The 22,129-nt window shown below is 41.6% G+C and overlaps 1 protein-coding gene and 1 long non-coding RNA gene across 6 annotated transcripts in view; one reads left to right on the top strand and one right to left on the bottom strand.

Moving 5' to 3' along the window:
- The first annotated feature begins 283 nt into the window (after positions 1-283).
- LOC309444473 overlaps positions 284-22,129 on the top strand; it is a 35,846-nt gene continuing 14,000 nt past the window's right edge. For 2 of the 5 annotated variants that reach the window (XR_014185044.1, XR_014185045.1), the window contains exons 1-3: positions 284-449; positions 4,380-4,524; positions 21,667-21,858. This is a non-coding gene — a long non-coding RNA (uncharacterized lncRNA). Of the gene's footprint in view, positions 450-1,361; positions 1,904-4,379; positions 4,525-18,712; positions 18,772-19,739; positions 19,847-21,666; positions 21,859-22,129 lie in introns of those variants that run through there. The other 3 variants (XR_014185046.1, XR_014185047.1, XR_014185048.1) reach the window with 3 other exon arrangements.
- Positions 15,877-18,534, bottom strand: POP4 (POP4 homolog, ribonuclease P/MRP subunit). The gene is made up of 7 exons (XM_082062690.1): positions 18,502-18,534; positions 18,346-18,398; positions 17,975-18,198; positions 17,276-17,353; positions 17,014-17,075; positions 16,562-16,663; positions 15,877-16,249 (listed from the first exon to the last, which is right to left on the bottom strand). Exons 1-7 carry the CDS (start codon positions 18,506-18,508, stop codon positions 16,113-16,115), a joined length of 663 nt encoding a protein of 220 aa, XP_081918816.1. The 5' UTR covers positions 18,509-18,534; the 3' UTR covers positions 15,877-16,112.

Here is a 22,129-nt window from a genome sequence, read left to right as displayed (position 1 = left end):
TGCGGGCCGGGGCTGCTGTCTGGTAGTCGCTCCCCGGGCCAGTTCCCCGTTAGTCGCTCCCTGGGTAGGGGCCAGTTCCCCGTTAGTCCCTCCTTGGGCCGGAGCCGCTCCCTGGGGCTGCCTCGGGGCGCCCGCGCCCTTCAGCACTTGTCCGCGGGCTGGCCCAGGGCGTGCGGCCCTTCAGGCGCCTTTAAGCTTTTCCTGCATTTTCTCCGTAGCTCACGGCCGGTCAGCGCAGGGGCTGGTGCTCTCGGGGGTACCCCCAGGAGGTCTTTTGCCGTGGCTGTGCCTCCTCGGTGGCTGCGTGTTGCTGCCTGCGAGCACAGCCCGTGGGTGTCTCCGCACCTGCCGCAGGCGGCCTGGAGATGTGGGTGAGCTGAGCTCTGGTCCGTCCTTGGTGCTGTGAAACAACCCCTGGCTACCCAGGCCTGTGCTGGTCTAGAATTCAAGTGCTTGCTCACTTTCTGTAATAGCTTTTCTATATTTAATGGGAACTGATGGAGCTGTCAAGGTATTAGAAATGTGGTGTTTTTTTTTTTTTTTCCAGGTTTTTATTTTCTTTGGTAATAATGTGGGCTGGGAAGCTCGTGGTGTGCTTCAGAACTAAAGTGCTTGGGCAGTCAGAAGAGTTTCCACGAGACTTTATTTCTTCATGCTTTGTGTCCGATGATCCGATGAGCGTGGACATGGACTAAGCTAATTGCAGTCCGTGGCTCCCTGGTGGTGTGTGAGAGAGTTACAGAGAGGACTGTGGGGTTGTTAACAGACTTCTGAAAACCTGAGAGAAGAGAGCTTGCTGCTCAGGGCAGCCTGCTGGGCTGAGCACTGATTTTCATTTTTTTTCTAGGGCTTTGGAGCCTTTTCTGTCCTTGTGGGAAAGCAGGACTGAGTGGTCTGTCGGTTGAAGGAGGGGCAGAGCCTTTGCAGACCATTTCTCACTACAGAGCCATTCAGTGTTGAGCTCAGACACCAGCTATCTCTGTCCTGGCTGCCTTGTGAGCAATCTGCCAGGCCTGGGCAGATCTACCCAGCCTAGAAATTAATTCTCAACAAAGTGCTTTCTTACGTAAAGCTAAGTGTAAATATACAATGTGCTGAACTAAATATGTCAGAATTTGTCTTAGCTGCCCGGATAATTCACATCTAACCAGACATAAATTATTACTCTTAAAGTGTCTTTTTGTTTGTTTAGTTAGGTTTTTTGTTTGTTTTGTGTGTGGGTTTTGTTTTGTTTTCTTATGTGCTAAAATTATTCTGAAATTGCTTGCATGTTATCCTAATCTTAGTCTTTATCATTGAGGTGCAGTACTTTGATTTATTTTTCTTGTTGTTTCAAAGTGAGGTCACCTGGGCAGTGATCATTATGTGTCAGCCAAACGTAGCACTGGGTTAACCAAACAGCATGGCATTTGAAGGTTTTTTTCTGCTTTCCTCCTCTTGGGTCAGAAGTGGAGGTGTGTTCAGGCAGCAGGTGCACAAGGGAAGGGAAGCCCCAGGTGTGCGCTGGGCATTCAGTCAGTATTAACCAGTTGCATTTGAGAGCTGACGATGGGGTGGTTGTTTTGGAAGCTGCTACATCCTTGTTTTAATGCCTTATTGAGATACAAACTCAGAGTTTGACCAGTAACCTTAAAAGCTATTTGATAGGCAGGCTCAGCAGCTCATTTTTTCCCTGGCTGTAAAACTGAAACATTTGTGAGATCACTTGAAGAAGCCACAGCTCAAGTTACTGTCTTTTTAAAGTCTCTTTACCTTGCTCCAGTTGCATTATCCAATCTATTGCCTCTGGCATTTTCTCCAAAACCACTTGTTTCTCAGTAGCAGAAATATCTTCCTTAACTGGGATGCAATAATTTCAAAGCAAGTAAAGAAAGCTGCAGCTGCTCAGCTGAGTCAGCCAAAGGTAAGCTCTGCAGGGGAGAAAATGGCTTTTTATTATCTTCTAGTGGCAAAATTACTACAACAGCCTGCAGGAAAAGATTAGATTATAATAGTAACAAAAACATCTGTTCAATTTTGAGCTCAGTGTATGGTTAGTGCATGTTAAAAAAACAAACAAACAAACAAAACCAACGCATTTTATAAAATTATTTTGAATAAAATTCAATATTGAGATTCAGTTTGGGATGTTAAAAACTCACCACGATCAAAGGATAGACTGTGTTTTTAACTAATTGACTACATGGGGCATTTCATCAGCGGACAAGACAGGTTTCAGCTATGGAAATTTTATTGAATTGAGCTTGGAATACTGCTATTACTTAATGAGTGAATAAATCAACGTGTGTTCTTTATAAGGGTTACTTGTAAGCATGAATAATCTCTGTCCTATGCTCTGTGAGACTGCGGCGTGCATGGAGGGATGAATGTTTGTGTGGTCTGGCTCCTGGTAGATTCAACTAATCAGCCTATTTTAGAAATGTATGAATTGCCGTGATTGATTTGTGTCTCAAGCACTACCAGCATCACTCGTGTGCTTTAGAAATGAGGTTCTTACAAGTCTGACGGTGTGGAAATTGGAGCCCCACTCAGACTGAAACTTCAGAACATCATTTTCTCATGTATCACTTGTCCACATGTGCTGGAACGGCTTCCAGACAAACCTGTTTCAAAGGGTCGTTGTGTCCTCACAGCCTCTCTGGGTCCATGTGTGGGAAGGTGCCACTTCCTGAGTTGTTCCTGGGAGCCTGGCTGCAAAATAATTGTCAGAATTATGAATATATTCCTGAAATCAACCTTGAAACCTGCTTGCTCCTCTGCCTTTTGCATAAGGAGGCAATGCACAATTAATGTGCTTTTGTTTTTACAATGGCCTTACTGTACTTTGCATGTATGCAGCACTTTAAGGATTTTGAAGTGCAGCATAAATTCTAAGAACTGTTTGAGGTTTTGTACCCTCCTTAAGTGAAGTAAAACTAAAAACTTGGAGAGTTACATATGGTCATATGCAGTGTGATTGCTGAAGTAGGAATAATGGGTTATTTGCTATTGTTTTCAGCAGCAACAGGCTCTGGCTCAGAGTGAATCACTTGGGAGGCTGAGGAACATCCCCCAGAGCTCCTGACTCATGGCCCCATGTGCCTCACCGCAGGGTCATGTCCCAGCTCAGAACTCTCAGTGATAATTGCAAAAGCTGTCGTGTGCAAGGAGCACAAACCCACTCAGCCTTGCAGATTCTAAAGTTGCAATTTTGCATCACAAGAGCCTTTGTGTTTGCTGTGCTTTGCCCTTCCCTGCTCAGACCTTCAGCCCTGTTCTGCTGATCACATGTGCAGTGCTGTGCTTGGCCTTTAGGTAGAGTTGAATCTGAAATCTTGAACAGCAAATAGTGATGAAGCAGGTAAACAGCAGATGCTAACTCTAAATGCTGTGTATAAATACGTAATAATTATTTACTCTTGGATGGGTCCTAGGAAAAAGAAAGAAGAGGGTGTGTTCTCCCCAGTAAAAGAAGACACATGTGGTTGTCAGCACTAGGAGAAGGGTTTCAAACCCATGCTATCTTTAGGCTGTGAGCTGGTATTTGTGTTAAGCTTTGGCAGCTGACTGTGGATCTCTGTGCTGTGAAGCCATAAGGTATTTTGCTTGTTCCTTCTTAATTTTAAGTGATAAATAGCAGTGGTGAAACATGCAGTGGGAGAGAAGAATTCTAGGGATTTCCCTGCTAAGCCAATTTCAGTTTTAATAACTTGTTCTCTTCACAGTGGTCTGTAACTGTAATCACAGAAGTGGTTAGAAGATCTGATGTAAAGCTTGGCAAGAGTTTTAATTTCTGTTTTGGATCAGCATGTAATATGTAGTTCCGTTTATATCCCCCCTCTTAACTGTAAAATACTCAGGGTATTTTGTCACTGAAATGTTCTTAATCTGAAGTCATCTGTGTGTACCATTCTGCGTGATAGATTATACTGTGAGCAGGAGACATGGTAAAACCTGAAACTGAAAACCATGGGCAAAGGAAATCCACTGATTTATGCCTGTGGGGTCAAGCGGAGAGTGTGCAGGAGCATGGTGGACATCAGGAGGGCTCGCTGGACCTCTGGCGCTGGGCATGTGCAGTGGTGAGTGGGAAGCTGCTTCTGCCAGGCCCATGGAAGTGCCTTGCAGTGCAGAAACACCCTCAGCATCCCACACTGATGGCCCTTTCCGTGCCTCCCAGAGCACCAATGCCACATGTCCCATGGCAGCTCTGTGGCTTCTCCAATGTGGCTGTTGGTTTGAAGGGCATTTTGTAGCTGAAAAGTGAGTGGATCCAAGCAAAGGAGGAGTAGTATTGTTTCAGTGGAAAAGGCTTTTTTTTTTTTTTTTAAATCCAGGTTACGTAGTCTCCATTTTTTCAGGTTGTGTCACTAACCCATGCTTTCTTTCATCCTTAACAGCATGAGCTTCATGTTCATTTTCTGAGTGGATTGATCAAGTGGGTCAGTCGCCCTGAGTTTCCAGGTTGCACCCAAGAGCTGCCCTGTACAGGGACGTATGACGGGGAAAGTTCAGAAGTTTGTTCTCTTCAGAGGAGGGGGACAGGTGAGTACACACTGATGAACAAGCAGTGGGTTGGGCATACTGCCAGACAGCTAGTTCTGAGTAGTGTTCCCCGATAATGGGAGCAGGTTCTAGTTGAAATATGAAAGGGGGAGGTGAGAAAGAGGTAACAGAGTATGAAATGTCAGAACTGTGAGAATGTGCAGGTATCCAGTGCAGAGCAGAATGTAATATTAGAGGAAAAAAAAAAAGTATGAAATTCATGTGGAAAAAAGAAATGTCTAAAAAGGCTACTGAAAGCATTTTGCACCATGCTATAAGGGAGTATAGCATCTTTTGGGCTCAGCTCCTTTCAGAATAACATCATTCTGTGCATGTTCTTCATCTGAACTCTTCCTACCATTGCTATTCTATTTAAACAGTGATCTCATATTCAGAGTATAAATCATGGTGAACAATTAGGTATTTCAAACATTAAACTTAGGTAGATTAGGCATTTCAAATATTTAAGTGGGGGGGAAAAAAGCGTAGGAACAAGAGTGTGATAATCATCAGTTAATTTAAAAAGATGTAAATGTGTTCACCTGTGACTGTTTAGACATAGACATCTAAAAGTGTTTCATTCATAAGCCCTGCTTTGCCCATGGATATAGCTTCTATTTATGTGAAGAATATCCTTTGGTTTCTTTTCTTTGGAACTGCTGCCCAGGATGAGTGTGTGTGTCACTCAGAAAAGAAAAATCATCCCTTTGTAAGGGACCCAGGCCTTGCCCCACATCCAGTGGCTTTTCTGTAGGAAGGCATTTACTGTGATTGCCTGGGGAAGTTTTATGCATCAAGTGCATATTGCAGAGAGCTCTGTGAAAGGGGAAAATAAAAAAAAAAAAAAAAAAAAGAAAATCCATGTTTCCTTTCATGGTCTTCAAATATAAGGGAAAACAGAAAGGCAGTGTTTTTTTTCAAGGTGTTCTGCTGACATCCTGGAAACCAGGAGAGGAAGCCTCAGCTTGGCTGGGATTCCCATCCATTGGCAGGCTGGATCTTTAAATGGAGAGCTGCTGAGCTGAAGGAGAAGCTGTGGGGATTTCTTACCAGGTGGAAGAGGTTGGTTGGCTTTTACAGAGTGCATTGCTGCCTGGGCTGTGTAGGGTATGAGATGTGGTACAGGCTAGGGTGCAGAGGATGTGTGAAAGATCACATCTTAATTTGTGAAGTGTAAAAATTGTTGCCTGCTTGAGAAACCAGAGGGATTTTGTGTAATAAGAGGTGTGTTGTGGGCTGTTGAGGGACATCTGAAGGAGGAATTGAGGATTCTGCTCTGTATTTAATCTCAAGCTGTGCAAAAATTGTCCATATACATGTGCCACCATCCTGCTTTTTTGGGAGTGGAAGAACATGCAAGAGTTAATGTTTTCCTGAGATTTCTCTCTTAATGATATACTGAAATATGCAGGAAGCTTTGTTTCTTGTTTTCTGTTGTGTTTTTTTTTTTTTTTTGTTGCTTGCTTGTTTGTTTTTGTGTGTGTCTTAGAATGGATTATTTCTTCTCTAACCTCAACCCTGAAGAGGATCAGGGGAGGCAGGGGAGGACACCACAGTTTGGCACTGTACCATTTGAGCTGTTTGAATTCATTAGCTTGGGAACCCCCACAAATGCCTCAGGCTGTGTACCTCCTCATGCACCCAACTTGGGAGAATCTCTTACTGCTACTGCATGCATTAGCCTTCATTAATACAATTAGCATAATAGCAATTAGGATTTATTATTCCCTACAAACAGATAAAGCCAGTAATACATATCTCAGAATCAAATTCCTCAGCTTCTTGTCTTGGGATTGCTTTATTTTGGCATTGTTTGCTCTTTATATCCTTCCCTCTCCTAGAAGAAAGCAAGCCACTTAATTGTAAAACTGTTTGGGTCAAGGAAATGCACTGAGATGATCTTTCACGCATGCTAAATAGGTGAATTGATCTATGGGACCCACACAGCTCAGACAGCCACTCAACAGTCAAAACTGCGAACTTCATCTTCTTCAAGCACAGAAGCTACTTAGTTTCCCCATGTTGAAGACTTTTTATAATAGCAGTAAGACAACTCTAGAGAGAACCATCTAATATTAACTCCAGGGAGTAATCATCTAATCACAATCTGGGGGTGATTTGAAGCACTCATCTGGACCAAATGCCTCACAACACCCCAGGAGTGGTTTTATTGCATGATAGCAGTACTCCATTGAGCCTTATTGCTTAATTAAAAACAAATTCCCAAGTAATTTTTTTGCCTTTCCATAAAAACACAGTAGTACATAGCATGTATAAAACATCCATTAAATGATGGTAGATGCAAATTTACATTGTGAGATACAATCCGTTTCTTTACCACTTGGGGTTGAAGTTAAATGTAAAACCATTTCCTATAATCTGTACACTGCTGTGTTTAGAGAGGAATAAATATGGGAAAGGGAGGTTCATTGTAGGATGCCTTGTTTTTATTAAGTGATATGTTTGGTCTCCTTACAAAGGATTTCAAAGTCTTGTCCATCTTGCAGGCACGGCAGTCAATCAGCAGTGTGAGTGTGGCCTGTTCTGCTTCCTCCTGGAGGTTTCCTCAGCTTGCCCTCATTTCAGTGCAGATCTACAATAGGAATGCTGTATTTCTTTCTGGGACTTCCATCTTTCTCTGAGTAGAGAGAGCACAAACAGTGCAGGTGATGTATTTGGGATACATCTAGCATGCTACACAAGTCCTGCCCGGGTGTCCTTTGTGGGTTTTGTAGTCTAATGCGGATTAAACCTGGTAGATGCATGGTACAGGCACCTTAGGTGGTTTTGCTGCACAGCTGACCACTGGGTGCAGGACTGAGATGTCTCCGCCTCCTGCAGTTTGAGTGGGACCACTGCTACAGCTGTGGCTGCTCTGCAAAGGACCCAGATTGCAAATGGCAAGAATATGAAAGTCCTTTTTATTGATGTTGAGGGGTTGTCCTGCCGCAGCCTCCCAACCCACAGCTCTCTTACGCCTTTACAGACTGCTTTTCTAGCCACAAAGTGATTCCCAAATGCAGCACTCCCCTGAGGACTTTGAGTACTGTTCATATATTACAGGCAAAGGAAGCAAATCCAGGTTTTTAAGTGATTATCAAAAAATCATACAGAGGGTGATATAGACACTGGTCAGAAATCCTGGCAACCAAAACTGTAACTGGGCTTTTGGCTGCAGTACTGAAGTAAATGGTGGGAGAAAAAGGTTTGATATGACATTTTCTTCAGATTTGTCACTCAGGGTGCCTTTAAGTAATTGCGAGACATAAACTTGCAAGTACAATTTTTTAAATTAAATCTGAAAATAGATACTGTTACTCTAGCTTTTCCACATGGTGAAGCCTTTTTGTAGTATCTACAAGCTCTGTGTAGAGGATGACACTTGTGTCAATCCCACCTGCTGTGGTCTCCACCCGGTGTTACATACACCCTTCTTTTTTTCCCCATCAAATGGTGGCTCCCCAAGGGCTGGTGGGAGCTGAAGCCATGTGTGAATATCTACTGCTGATAGCAGGTTGCAGCATTCAGGGTTACAGAGGCAGCATGCTTTGTCCTGTATTTAAATTTTGTAAAAAATAAATGTCTTTTTGTTTGGTGAGCCACTTTGCTAGAATGCTTTGCTGACTTCATTTTTAATATCCCATTAGAGAAATGTGAAGTGTTGTGGTGGAGGATTTGTTATAAAGAGGCTTTGGTATTGTACTAAGGAAGTGTATGAGATTCTGCTGCCTGAGATCAGTCTGAAAGAGTGGCAAAAAGAACAGTTAAGTCTGTGTATTTAAAGCAGTTCTGTGGTAACTTGGGACATTGCCAGGTCAGGAAAGGACATGGAATGATCGGACAGTGTTCTTCAACAATAAACATTTTTACCTGAGAGATCTCTGCTGGCTTTATTAGGAATGCCATTATCTTGCTTTGATCTCTCTCTCAGACAGTCTGCGCATACAGCTAACACGGAGCAAATAGCCAACAAAGAAAAGCCCTAATAGGCTTTAATACATTTAGTGAAGGGTTTCTCTTCTTGGATGTCGTTTTACAAAGGCTCCTTTCATCTTAATGTATCATGGAGGTGGCTGTATGCAGTGGCACAAGCATACGCTGCCAGCTGAGGGGCAGGTTTAGCAAACTCGCTGTACCACCTCTCAGTGTGGAGCTGCGGGGAGTCAGAGATGCTCCTGCCACTGCTGCACCCTGGATGTATCCGCAGGGCAGCAGGTGGGAACTGCCCGTCGCGTGCTCTGAGGGGGAGCAGCTGTAGTACAGCAGCTGCCACTGGGTTGGTTTGTTTTTTGTGTTGTTTTTTTTTTTTTTTTTTTTTTTTTTGTTTTTTTTTTTGTTTTTTTTTTTTGGCAAGTAGGTTTTGAAGCAGAACCAGGGGTTTACTGGCCTTCAACATAGTGAGAAAAACCAACCATGCCCTACCCTGTGGCAACTAGTCACACTGGGCAGCAGTGTACTGCTGGCAAAGGCATGTCTCAGTCACATCAAATGTGTGTCCTGCTCTAAGTGACTGCCGAAGGGTTTGCAGAGTACAAACCTAGCCTGTTCTCTCATATGAGCACATACTTTTAAGCTTTAGGGCACAGGAAAACATTATCTGCATTTGTTTGGCCTTGTTAACAATAAGAGAAGTTGAGTGTCTTACACTGAAGGTTTTGGGACATGTACGACTTCCTTTAAGCGTATATCCTTTCATGAAGGAGATGAAAAGTGTGATATTGTAGCAGTTGGAAATGCCTGCTTTAGTTTAGTTCTGTTTCCTGATTTCATTTTGACACGGTAGGCAATTCAGAAAATATATTTGCAGTAAGGGAAATTCAGTTGTTATGGAGACATCTGAGAAAGGCAGCTGACATACGGTAAGGCATGCACCAGATTAGCAGTTCACACAGACGCAGTAAAAAGGCAAGTTCATGTAAGGTAAGGGAGCAGTTTCTAGGCACTGCCTGCTTCTCGGGTGGTTTTTCTGTCACAACAGGAAAAAAAAAAAGTCACTTTAGAACTGTGAGCATGTGGCTCCATCTTCTGGTACCAAAGCAAAATGTGTTGCTCTGGGCACAGGAGGAGGTGAGGAGAATTCTATAGAGTTTTTATATTAGCTGCAACAAAAGCAACAACAGTAATAATGAATTAAAATAATACCTGTGCCTCAGAGCCAAGTCACAAGATATTAATGTACTTTTCACGAAGCTACAAACTATTGTGCTGCGTAGGAAGAAAACTGTCTTTTGAAACATGCTATGTGTGTCCCCAGAAGTGGCTTGTCTTCCAAAGCACACCACCTCTCTCCTACACAAACACAACGTTTGATCAGAGCATGGACTGTACCATCAAAGCTCGATGTCTCTGTAGATGCCAATATTGTCTCCTGCTTGCAGCTGTAGGATGTTTTTCTTTGTTTCCCAACAGTCTTTTTTTCTTCTCAAACAATCTCTTTGGCGAAGTAGCTAAAATTATGATACATTTTCACGGAAACGCTAGCTGGGTAGAAATAGGAATGAATGGTTCTTTGAGGTAGACTGCCAGAAGTCAAAAGAAAATAAAGCTGTTTTATCAATTCACCAAACAGTGAATGTTGTTACAGTGCATATTGCGCATGCTTAATTGAGCTTGATTACTCAATCTGTTCACCTTAGTAACTAATTTTGTTTTAAACAGAACTCATTGTTCAAAACTAGAAGATGTTATCATTCTCTGGGTAAGCTTTGGGTTTTCTAAGTAATCCTAAAGAATTGCCCCAACTTTGCTTTTTTTTGAAAAAAAAAAAAAACACCACCACCGCAACAAATCAGTAACAGAGGTAATTATCTGGATGCAGTGTTGTCGTAAAGTGATTGTTACAAATCATTGCAAATAGGAGGTATTGCACTGTAAATGCAAAATTAAAATATGGATCATGTGTTTCACTTATTTTACTCCTGTGCACTTATATAAGTATGTATTTTTTTTTTTTTCCCCCGGATATTGAGCCTATGATATAATGGACACTATATTCTTTGTATGAAGCATTAGTTTTCAGTCCAAAGTACTGCATGGCAGAACTGTGAGAATGAAGGTGAGAGAACACGAATTTAATGGCCTCATGGCTTCTGCCTGTACTTCTGCCACTCTTCCACTAACACGAGTGGTGAATTACTTGTGTGCAGTGCTTATCCATGGGGAGAGTTGTGTGGAGACCTGCTTGGAAAGGATGTGTTCATGTCAGTCCAGCTCCTGTATGGAGGGGAATCATATCACAAAAATAGGCCTGGCCAAAGTTTCTCATCATCATGTCATCCTGCTCACTGGTGATTCCAAGCTTTGATTTCTAGGGTCTGTGGCTCTCTCCTTATCCTGTGGATTATTCTGAAGGAATCTACTCACCTTTCTGAAAGATGTTCATAAGGGTAGCACCTTTCACTGACAATGACAGTAAATAAATACTACAGACTTCTTTTGTTAGGAACTATTATACAAACCCACAGCAAATCTTGCTTAGAGTATGTTTGATAAATCAGATTTCTTGCAGACATCTGGAGATTGTTTGCAAACCCCAGCCAGCTTGTTTTGTAGTCATTCGTACCATAATTCAGGTTAATGTTGTTGCCACTTTTTACTTGCTAAAACACATGTGGTGCTTTACTGCTGAAAAAAAGTGGCTGCCTTGGAACAGAAGTTCTTTTAAAACCCTTCTTAGAGGTTTGCTGTTTGAAGAAACAAATGTCAAATCAATTGTCCTAGCTCTGAACTGCCATTCCAAAAATGCAGCTGAGAAAAGAGATTACTTGGGCACTGTGATGGGGAGTGCTTAAGAATCTAGATGGAGAATTCTATAGCAATAGAGACCTAAAGTAACAAGTGGAACAGGATAACTTTTAGCTTTCCCGGCAAAGATTTGCTTAAAAAATACTAGATCCCAAGTGAGAATGCTCATGCCAAGTTTTAAATCTCATTTGAATTTTTATAGCTGTTATAATCTCTGATATATAACCTTGGCAATAGGGTCTTGTAACAGAAATGCCGAGTCCCTTGACTATTGCCTCACAAAGAAGAGTTGCTGTAATAGGCTACAATTCTGAGACAAGTTTGCAAGGCTGGCTTATGTCTGCATATCATCACTAAAATGGGTCTAAGTTGGGCTCTTCACATTATTTGAACGTATTTGTGTAGGTGATCAGCCGAATGCAGCTGTTCCAGTAATGTCAGCCTTCTGAGTATTACAGGCACAATCCAGCATATCCTTATCCTCTGAGATGCTGTCACAGGGAGAGGCTTGGAGCTTGGACGGGCTGTCATGAAGAGCTTATTTTCTTTTTCTGTTCTTATTCTTCTATCTTTCTGTGCTGAAGAAATGAAAGTTCCCAAGGAGCATGGGCTGCAGAAGGATTCCACGTGCCAGTGCTCTTTTCCCTCTCATTATCATACGCTTGCAATCAAACTCTAATTTTTGAAATAAAAAACCTGCAGGATTCTTTATTGGGACTATTAAACCTTCAATCTTCATTATTTAGGACGGCTACTTACCTTTTACTCAATGAAGCCATAATGCAACTGCTCCTATAAAAACTATCAAAATGGCTACTGTGGCAGTGAGTAGATTTTCCTCTGTGTAAAATAATCCTCTGTGAGTGAGACATAACTATCATTTACATTAATTAGGCAGCCATATAATGGGGTGTTCAATCGCTATTACATCATTTAAATTCTTCAGTGAGCACCTCAGCCACCCAAGAACTATCCAGCTGAACATTTCTGAGTCCATAATTTTGAAATAATCCTTTAGAGGAAGAATATGCATGGCAGAGTGTTGCAGACAATTTCACAAAAAAAAAAAAAAAAATCATTCAGATTTATGGGATTATTTTAACAGTTGCGAGACATGTGAAATCCTGTTTTTTCCCTCCTTCCCAGAATAACAGTGCTATGAAGCAGAGTCCATTTGGGGGCTGATAGTGTGTGTACAATAGAGTATGGCCAAAGAGTGTGGTCACAGGTCTGTGTTGGCAGCTGGACCCACGTACACAGGGAGCACATTTCCCTAAACATTCTGTTGCAAGCCTGGGACTCCTGGAGCCCCGTGGCTCAGCTGAGGAGCCCTGACTCAGACAAGTGAGTGCAGTCATGCCAGAGGTTTTGGTTTTGAAGTCTTAACTTTTGCCTTTGACAAGCATATGAGGACTTTGGCATTTATATTCAATTTTGGTAATTGATTTAAAATTTGTGAGGTCAAGCCGAAGTCCTTTGGCATTTCTGGTAATAGCATACTTCCCAGAAACTATTACATGAACAATATAATTAATGTTCTAACTGTAATATATTATTAGATATTTTTGTATATATTAAGATTAGTGTATCAGTCAAAAGTATGCACGTATGTCATGACTCCAGGAGCTCATTCTGAGACTTGAAAGAAATAAGACTGAATTTATTAATACACCAGGAAGAGATTTCTATTAACAGGCCTGTACTGCAAATCTTTAACGTGCTGTTCAGCTGCCTATAGAAGGTGATGGTTATTAGAAAATCGGTCAGTGCCTGAGAGTATATGAAGATAACATGTTTTAAATCAGTGTTGTTTGGCAATAGTTGGGTGCTATGGGAATAGTTCCTAGCAGAAGGGGGGAGGGGGGATGAAAGTAATAGCCTAAAAATAGGCTGGGGAGCAGGGCAGGAAAGACTGTAAAGTCTTTCTATTAGAAAACACCACCAGTGCTTCCAGGTGAGGTTTCTAAACCTGAGATTTGTAAATTATGTTGAAAATAGGTAAGCCAGGTTTACATACCTTTTATGTACACACCTTAGAACAAGCAGTTTCCTTTTTCAGACTATGCCAGTCTGGCATAGCCATACCCTGCCCTTTCTTTTGCAATTCGATAGGGGCGTTGTTTTAGTAAAAAATACTGTTCACCCTTGCCAGGATTTCTCCTTTGCAAAATGCAGCTACTTATTAAGGACAATGGGTTGCTGTTCCAAATTATTTTAAGGTTTGTTTAACAAGAGGTACTTGGTCAAACGTTGCAAGAGGCTTAGAAATTATTTCTAACCTCTTGCATTGACACGAGTCTTCCCAGATCTGAAACATTAAAACAGACGAAGTCTGCTGGAGGGGTGACCTTGTCCAAGACTTGAGAATTCATTTTAAAAGGCTCTGGTCCAAATCAGAATTTTGTGTTCACTCTATGCTTCTCTAAAACATTGGATGGCTTGAATATATAGAGTTAACGTCACCTATATGCTGCTGCGGTTTCAGTGATTTAATATGACTTTCTTGGGAGGTGTTTGGGGATTCCCATTGTATTGCTATGTAATCCATCTTTTAGAGGAAGTATAAAAAACCCTCAAATAGAAAATTCTGTCTTTTCTTGGATATGACTTGGCTTTAATTTCAAGCATTTGCTACAATGAATTATTTTGAGGTTTCAAACAGAAATTGTTTGTTTTCCCATTCTTGCTTAAATATTCAAAATCCAGTAGCTAGATTGTTTACAATTGTTTCAATTTGGTTATAAATATATATATACATAGTAATAGGAAAGCAGAAATGCATGTAACATAGTGAGACAGTATATTGTTGATTGTTGTTCATTATTTGCTGGTTAGCTTTTTCTTTAGTGAGAGTTTATGTATAAAAATAATGAAAAATGTCTCTGCTGCATGCAGTTCAGAGCTGAACATATGAAGGAAGAGGCATATTAGAGACAGCTGTGATTAGATCTCCAATTTTCTAATATTAAATCTATTATTTACTGCGTCAACTAATGAGGAGATGGGGGGGCCACGAATCAGCAGGGGAGGTCTGGTGAGTGGTGGTTTTGATGTTACCCAGTTTCTATGGAAGCTCCTTCACAGGCAATGGGGGATTTAATGTGTTATAGTGAAAGGTGAACACAGGGCTGTGTGCTGGAGAAAGCAGATGGGATGGGGGTTTGGCTCAAGGAGCTGATGGGTAGGCAGTGATACCAGTGGTGTGTGGTAGCAATTTAGCTTCAGTGATTTATGGGGCTGTTTGGAGCACCTCACAGTCATTACAAAAAGGCCTCTTCAGGTGATTTACCAACTGCAGTAAAGGCATCTTGAACATGCTGTTCAGCTCTCTTGTTATTCTTCGTTTGTCAGCCGTCTTTATGTGCTGGTAGCATGTGATTACCTTCCAGAGACCTTTGAACATCTCTTCAGCACTCCTCACTGTAAATAATGAATGCCTTGCTATTATTTATCGATGGGGAATGCTAGGCAGCGTTTGTCCTTTTAGGTTGCTGAAACAGTTTAAAAAACGGAGATGCCAGTAGCTATGGGAAGTTGTATCATGCTCATCTATGTGTCCATATGGTGTGTCCTTCACAGCACAATGAAACATGATTGTGCTTGATTCCAATTTGTATGGCATTCCCATCAATGATGTCTATTTAAGACATCCATTAAAGACCCCTAATGTTAATTAACCGGACTATGCCAATAAAGTTCTATTAGCTTCCCCCTATTAATTTAATATTATAGGCATTTAACAGATGCCTTAATTAGATGTTACACTGAAGGCTATGAGCAAAATTAAAACTAGGTAATTGTCCTGAAAGGAAAGTTTCTGCTGATTTATGCTTTTCATCACTTTGTTTGTTTTCCCTTCCGATGTCTCACGGGAAACCAAGGCATTTAATTTCAGAGAACACAGAGGATTACTAGGCAGAATAACTTGGGTCTAACAATTTTAACACATCTTGTTCTTTCTTCATGGATATAAATTAATTGGGAAAAACTTCTACTCTTAGACACTTTTGGGAGGTAATTTAAGCACAAGATTGAATGGGGATCATTTCCATCTTGGAATTTGTAGCTTTGTGTGCTTCCCTCTTATGTACTGTGGTGTGTTGCCTGCACTCTGGCATGACAATATATATTTAATATAGACACATCTGATTCTGGTTCATAGGGACATGGTTTAGTGACTGTTTACAGTTGAGCGGTATGATCTTGAAGGTCTCTTCCAATCAAAATAATTCTACAATTTTAATCTTAAAGTAGTATGTTGCTGGTAGGCAAACAGGTTGCAGAGCTGCATTACAGATTTAGTATGTTTATATTTTCACACATATACATGTTACCTGCAACTATTAACCACAGGGAAGGGGATATTAGAGGTAAACATATCAGTTGAAACAACTTGCACATGCTTGCACCAGGCAGAGATGTTGATGTTGGCCCAGGAACAAGGATATAAAAGAGCAGTTGTCATCACCTACAGTCTCGTTATAAGCATATAATAGACAGATAAAGCCCAGTTTATACAGAAGGCAACAATAACATTTATCCCAGAGTTACAAGATGTAATTTTCATTGTGCAAATTTACAGTTATAAATTGAAACAGAAGCCATGTAATCAATACTAATCATGTAAGTTTAATAAAAGCCAGAATGTTATATACAAATAACAAATCAGATACAATAAACTTCAACAGTCTGAGAGACTGCTTTAAAGAAAACAAATATAAGTCATTCTTCAGTAAGAAGAAATGCTTTACAAATATTCCATTTTGGAGCTGCCAGAAAACCTGGTCTATAAACTGCAAGATAACAGCAGATATTTCTATTAATATTTCTGATTTTCCATGAAATCATAGGTCAATAGTTCCTTTCAACTTGAACTTTTTTGCAGATCGCTCGCTTGCTCTAAGCTGGAACTTGCTTCCATAGATGTAGGAAATGAATCCATCAATCTCCAAGCTAAATACATTGTTAAGTTTGGGAACAACTGAAAATGCAAAAGGAAAGAAATTAACAAAAGTGGACTAACATAAATCCCTGTTATGAAAATATACTGACATACCAAGGGGTATTAGTCACACATAGACTTGAGGTTTTGCCACATTTTAATTGCTTATTTCTAATAAGAGAGTTTTTGGTAAGATATTGGACTGCTACATGGTCAGTAAGGACTGACTTCTATACAAAGAACTAAATGCACTTATTTAAAACAATGTAGTCAGAGGTGTAAGATGAATAGTGTGTTTAAGAAATTTCTGATTATTCAAGTTGTGAAAAGCACTGAAAAAAAACCTTATACCTTTTAATTTGTCCTCCTTAGTGATAATTTTGAAGACGTGTTTAAATTCCTGTAGAATGATTCCTGTTATCCCAACGTAAGTGGGGCACTTTGATTTTGTGACTGAAAAAACAGAAGCGTGTATGTATTAGAAAATTTCAGATTCAGGCAGTTTATTTGCTCTTCTACAGTTGCCTCATGATTTTAAAAACTCCTTTGCAATATTCTGAAATAATGCAATTACAGTAACCATGGGTAAAACTTGCAGCTAATGTTGGCAACTACCAGCAGGTTTCTAATGAGTGGTTGAAAAGTAATTAGCATTGGTCATTAGAGAAAGAATCAATCAACATACAGTCTCAACTATGCGACTCAAGAGTTGATGGTACTGAAAGGAATTTTAAAAAACACCTGAAATATAGGAATGTCTACTGAATTTCAGGTGATTTTGTAAAAGAAAACAAGGAGAGTACCTGTAACAATAGCTCCATGGAGATCGGCTTTCAGCAGCTTGCTCTGAACCATCTGTGGTTGCCTTGGAGAAGAGGGAAGGAAAATTATATGGAAAGTTAGGTTTACAAAATGTGACCATGACTACTGAAATCATGGCCAAAGCTTAGAGAAATAATACTTACATACTTACCGAGTAACTGTGATGTTTCTAGCAGTAACTCAGTAAAACAGGAAATACCTACTACATCAAAGCTACACTAATTTTAAAATATCTCAACTTACGCATCTGGTTTAAGCCCATGACAAAGGTCTCTGATATACTGTTTCCAGAGTTCGTGTAGGGGTAGAAAGAGTGCATATCTGCAGTAAAAAGAAAAAAAAAAAGCATTATACAAGAACTTAATTATTAAAAAAATCTATTACTTTCTGAAGTAAGCCATATTTACAACAGAGTTAAGACTAACGTAAGTTTTGTAGGCTGCTCTCATAACTCAGCCCATGAGGTAACCCGCTCCAAATAACAGGTCTGCTTTATAAAAAAGCACAAACTAAATATGTTTCTCTCTCTCAACCCAAACCAGTGATGTGTTTTAGAGGATCAGGCTGCATCTCAGATGAAGGAGATTTCTCCTCCTCACTTCACATTAGCAACAGCCAGGGCTTTATTCAACATGCATTAGTGCAAGGAACCCGATGCAGTTTTGACTCTGGTCACAGGCAGTTTAACTTTAAAAGCTTAAATCAGAGGTGACTGTATTTGGGTTTAATTTCTTGTCATATTTAGCTACAGAAAAGGAAAGAGGACCAGTAACAAATTAATTTTCCGGCTATACAGACAAAATGATTGTTTTCTTATGGGGAAACGCCCCAAACTGCTGTTTGTACTGAGGGTTTCATAGCCAGGTGTACGTGCTGCTGCTTCTGCAGACTTTCAAGGTACTTCCCACTTTTACTACACGAAGAAAATATTTAAGATCTTACCTTTGCTGTTCAGGTTCAATTTCAAAAAGCCGCATTTCTCGCCTCTGCTTGGCAGTAAAACCTTTTGTTTTCTTCCTCTTGGGCTTTGTCTTTTTTGCGGAGTGATGCTCCAGAACCACCGCTTTCCGAGTCAACATGTCCTGGATCGCTTCATCTTTCATTTTCGGCATGCTGCGCTTCAGGAAGGCATTGACAAACGCCTTGGCCTCTTCTGATCCTTGAGGCTACAGATATTTTTAAAGACACTTTACAAAATTAAATTTTATTTAAATCAGGAGTTCGCTGCTGAGTTGGAGTTCTATCAGGTTGGCAAAATCCCGCCCCCCCCCTCCACCCCGCGGCTCTCCCACGGGCCGGGGCTCAGGGGGTACCTGGCGGCACTGCGGGCCGGTCCGGCGGTCCGGCAGGCGGCGGTACAGCTCCCCTGCAAGGGACAAGGGACACAGACAGGGACAGAGCGGCGGGAGCGAGCGTGAGGCGCGGCGGCCGCGCCACGGGACCCCGCGCCCACCGCTGCCCGCACTCACCCTCCATCGCGGCGGCCGCCGGCGCTTCCGGCGCAGCTGTGACGACAGCGGAGGCGACGTCCGTCTGTGCTTTGTGTTTTGTTTTGTTGGTTTTTTTGTGTGTGTTTGTTTTGTTTTGTTGTTGTTGTTTTCTCTGATGTGGTTTTTTTTTTTTGCTTTGGTTTGGTGTTTTTTTTTTTTTTTTATTTTTTAGCCTGTGAAACAAAGAAACAAACTTAACAGCAATTATACTGTTAAGCAGGCATTCTTTATTCTATCAGATCATCCTCCGTAAGCGCTCCAACGACTGGATGCTCTTGGCGTTGCTTATATTCACGCATATTAATTTCAATTTTTAAAAATTTTTAACATAGAATATATACTAAAAATAATTGATGATGTTAGTTATAATTGTTTGGTTTCTTACCTACAATACCTCTATTAATTATTAGTTAGATATAAACTAAGCACTCTGCTTCTAAACAGTGTATTACTCAATCTTCTGTCTCCCTGTTGTCATGCAGAAGAATCTTAAACTTGAAAAATATCCCCTCGTTTTGCAGGCGGTCTGAAAGCATTTGTCACGTCGATTGGTTAATGATGGGTATGTCTTTTGTAACTTAATCACAGTATGCATTAATTTAGCAGCTTCTCTTCAGTTACGTGCTGAAAATGGTGTGTAAAGCTTGCAGGGCTTCCCCGAGGTGCCTGTGGGGACGGTGCTGCCGTGGCCCGTCAGCCCAGGGGAGCAGGAGCCTGGGCACTGTTTGAGCCCAGGTTGAGTTCAGCCCCAAAGGAACTTACTCAAAACTGACCCTGGCACAAGGCAGGTGCTCAGCACACCAGCCTTGGCTACGCGTTTGATCTGTTGGCCACGCAGGAGGCCATGATAAGGAGAGCTTTCTTACGAGGAGAGACTGAGAGAGCTCCATCTGTTCAGCCTGGAGAAGAGCAGGCCAAGAGGGGATCTCATCAATGTTTATTAATCTCAAGGGTGGATGTCAAGAAGATGGGAACAGACTTCTTTCAGTGGTGCCCATCAACAGGATGTTGTTTGAATGTTGGTGTCCTCCCCATAGTAACAGCACTGCTTTAGAATCTGGACACCTATTGTGACTGGCAGCCTGGACACGTCAACCCTCATTTCTTCTCCCTTATCCTGCAGTTGTGCCCACAAGGGATGTTAGTTCACCCATTTCCACCTTTCTGTCCTGCAGCCCCCTCACCTTCTACCTTTTGTTGCCTTGTTTGTTCTGCAGATCTCCCCTGGTCAGGATTTACAAATGTGGGGGTTTCCTCCTCTGATACGTCGCTGCCTCTCTCCTTCCGGGACAGGACAGTGTCTTGCTTGCTGGACAATACAGAGGTACTTTGAAACCAGAGCAGCCAATTACTTTTCCTTGCCAGATTAGTCCCAGCTCATGCTGCCCTCTGCACAGACATGATGGTGCTCCAAATACAGAAGGGGTTTATATTCTAGTCACGGGGGATAATGGCTTAGCAGATAAAATTAAGCACTGCTTAGTAAAGGATACTTAAGGAGCAAGTTACTGAGACAGGGTGTAGGAAATAGGATGTTTTTGTTGAGTGCTGCTGTGGAGCACAAAGGCACTAAAGTGATCCCTAACAGGGAATGAAATTGTAGATCTCTGTATGTGTGTAAAGAACAAAGATCCTGTCTCTGCAGAGTATTAAGTGTGAGCACCAGTTGGTTTGTGTCACAGGCCTCCTGGCAGTTAAGTACATTGCCACAGCAAGCGGATCTCTTGGTTTTACAAGCACGGGCTCCTTGAGTTGTCATTGCTACTAAGAAAAGATCAGTTTTCATGAATGGAGTACCGGGATAAGCACTATGGGTCTTTAGGGCCATATGAGTGCTCCTTCACTGGATTTATGCTGCAATTCCTAGGGCACTTCAGGGATTAATAGTCAAATCAGTTTTGGCGGCGCTGGTGTTGTAAATCCAATGATCCAGGCTAAACTGGTGCCTGGGGAAGCCAGTCTCTTCCAACAGCTCTACATCTTCATTTCCCAATTTATCTTCAGATATGATGTCTGAGGGAGCGAGATGAGTGCGTTAGTGTGTGTCCCAGCAAGAACGCTCCGCATGAGGAGTTGAGACTCTCATCACATAAACATGAAAAAGAATGGGTGAAGGAACTGAGAAACATGGAATATGGAAAGACAGCTTTTAGATAAGAAAGAGAAGGCTCAGAGATGGAAATACGCAAACAAAATTAGTATAATGCATGTTTCCGAATGCACAGCATCACCTGCTCTGCCTTAGTGTGTTAGACTTCTGAAGCTCTTTGCTTCAAGTAAATCACCTTGGAATAGGTTTATAGTGTTATAGATCCCTCATATATTTTATTAATACCAAGTTATAGGTACCAGGATTGGCATTTCTTATTCTACTAAATCTATGTATGGCTTTGTTTCTCTCTAGAAATAATAACAAAAAATAAAACTATGCAAGACCCCAAAATTGAAGCAATCTAACTGTGTGCACTAGGGGGCCATATTGCTGCACCTGTAGGTATTGCTGAATTACAGTGATGGGGAAAAAAATTGGTCAGGCCAGGCTAGGTAAGTGTCTTGGGGAAAGCTGAGTGAATGAGGGAGCAATTCTAGGAAGAGCTTTATATCAACAGTCAGAGGAAGCTAAAACTTAAGATGCAGAGTGACCCAAAAACAGTATTTAAAGATATTTGTGTGATACAATAATAGAAGATCAATGTTGTTGTTTGGTGGGTTGGGATTTTTTGTTGTTTGTTTGGTTTTTTTTGTTTGGTTTGGGTTTTTATGTGTGTGGGGTTTTTTTTGTTTGTGCTTTTTGGGGTTTTTTTGTTTGTTTGTCTGTTGGTTTTTGTCTTTTTTTAAGAGAGTAATTATGAACTGAAGTGAGAGATGAGCAGAAGTACGTAAACTGATGTGTGTAAAAAGTGACTCAGCCTTAACAACTGTTATACTTTAGCTAATTGTCATTGCTACAAGAAATAAATATCATAATTCTCTAGGACTGTCTCAGCAAACATTTGAGCTCTCAGTATTGTTTATTCCTCTTGACCGAATTACGTTAGCAGCTGAATTTGGTCCCCAGGGACATCTGTACTTGTGAAAAGAATTTCTGTTTAGAAACTTCTGATCTGATTTCCTCTCTCTGATGCCATTTCCCCCTTTTCCCAGGGCTTTGCTGAAGCATCATGCTGCTGGCCTGCGGAGGTCCCGCCGCTGTCTTGGATGGCTGCCTGGTCCTGCTCCCACCGACATCTTCTCTGGCCCTGCGGGGGGCCCAGAGCTGAGCCCTGCCAGAGGTTTTGGGCGTCTGGGCTGACCCTGCTCCGCGTACCCTGCTCTCTCCTCGCCCCACCTGTGCTGGTAAACCTGCGCCGTGCAATTCCAGGGATTCTGTACTCATGGGTGCCCTGGAAAAACCCGTCTAGGAAAGGGTTGTGTCTGGGGGTGACAGTGGGGCGGGCAGGGTGAGACCTGCCATTTACCAGCTGGGTGGACAGAGTATTTGGTATTAGCGGCCTACATTTTCATTTAATGTTAACGTAGATTTGCTAGAAGAAAGTTTCTAAGTTTTGTGTGTGGCAGCCCAACCTCTTGCATATTATGGGTCTGGTTGACTGATTTTAGATGGCTG

Source organism: Streptopelia decaocto (assembly GCF_964273445.1).
Source record: "Streptopelia decaocto genome assembly, chromosome: 11".
NCBI classification, from domain to species: domain Eukaryota; kingdom Metazoa; phylum Chordata; class Aves; order Columbiformes; family Columbidae; genus Streptopelia; species Streptopelia decaocto.
Note: the sequence above shows the minus strand (reverse complement) of the source record. Positions and strands in the feature narration are given on the sequence as shown.

What these genes read in the sequence shown, in the direction of transcription:
- POP4 (XM_082062690.1), bottom strand. An exon ending in ATTGAACCTGAACAGCAAAG is followed by an intron (nt 17,354 to 17,974) that starts GTAAGATCTTAA and finishes TTTTTACTGCAG; the next exon opens with ATATGCACTCTTTCTACCCC. An exon ending in CATGGGCTTAAACCAGATGC is followed by an intron (nt 17,076 to 17,275) that starts GTAAGTTGAGAT and finishes CTCTTCTCCAAG; the next exon opens with GCAACCACAGATGGTTCAGA.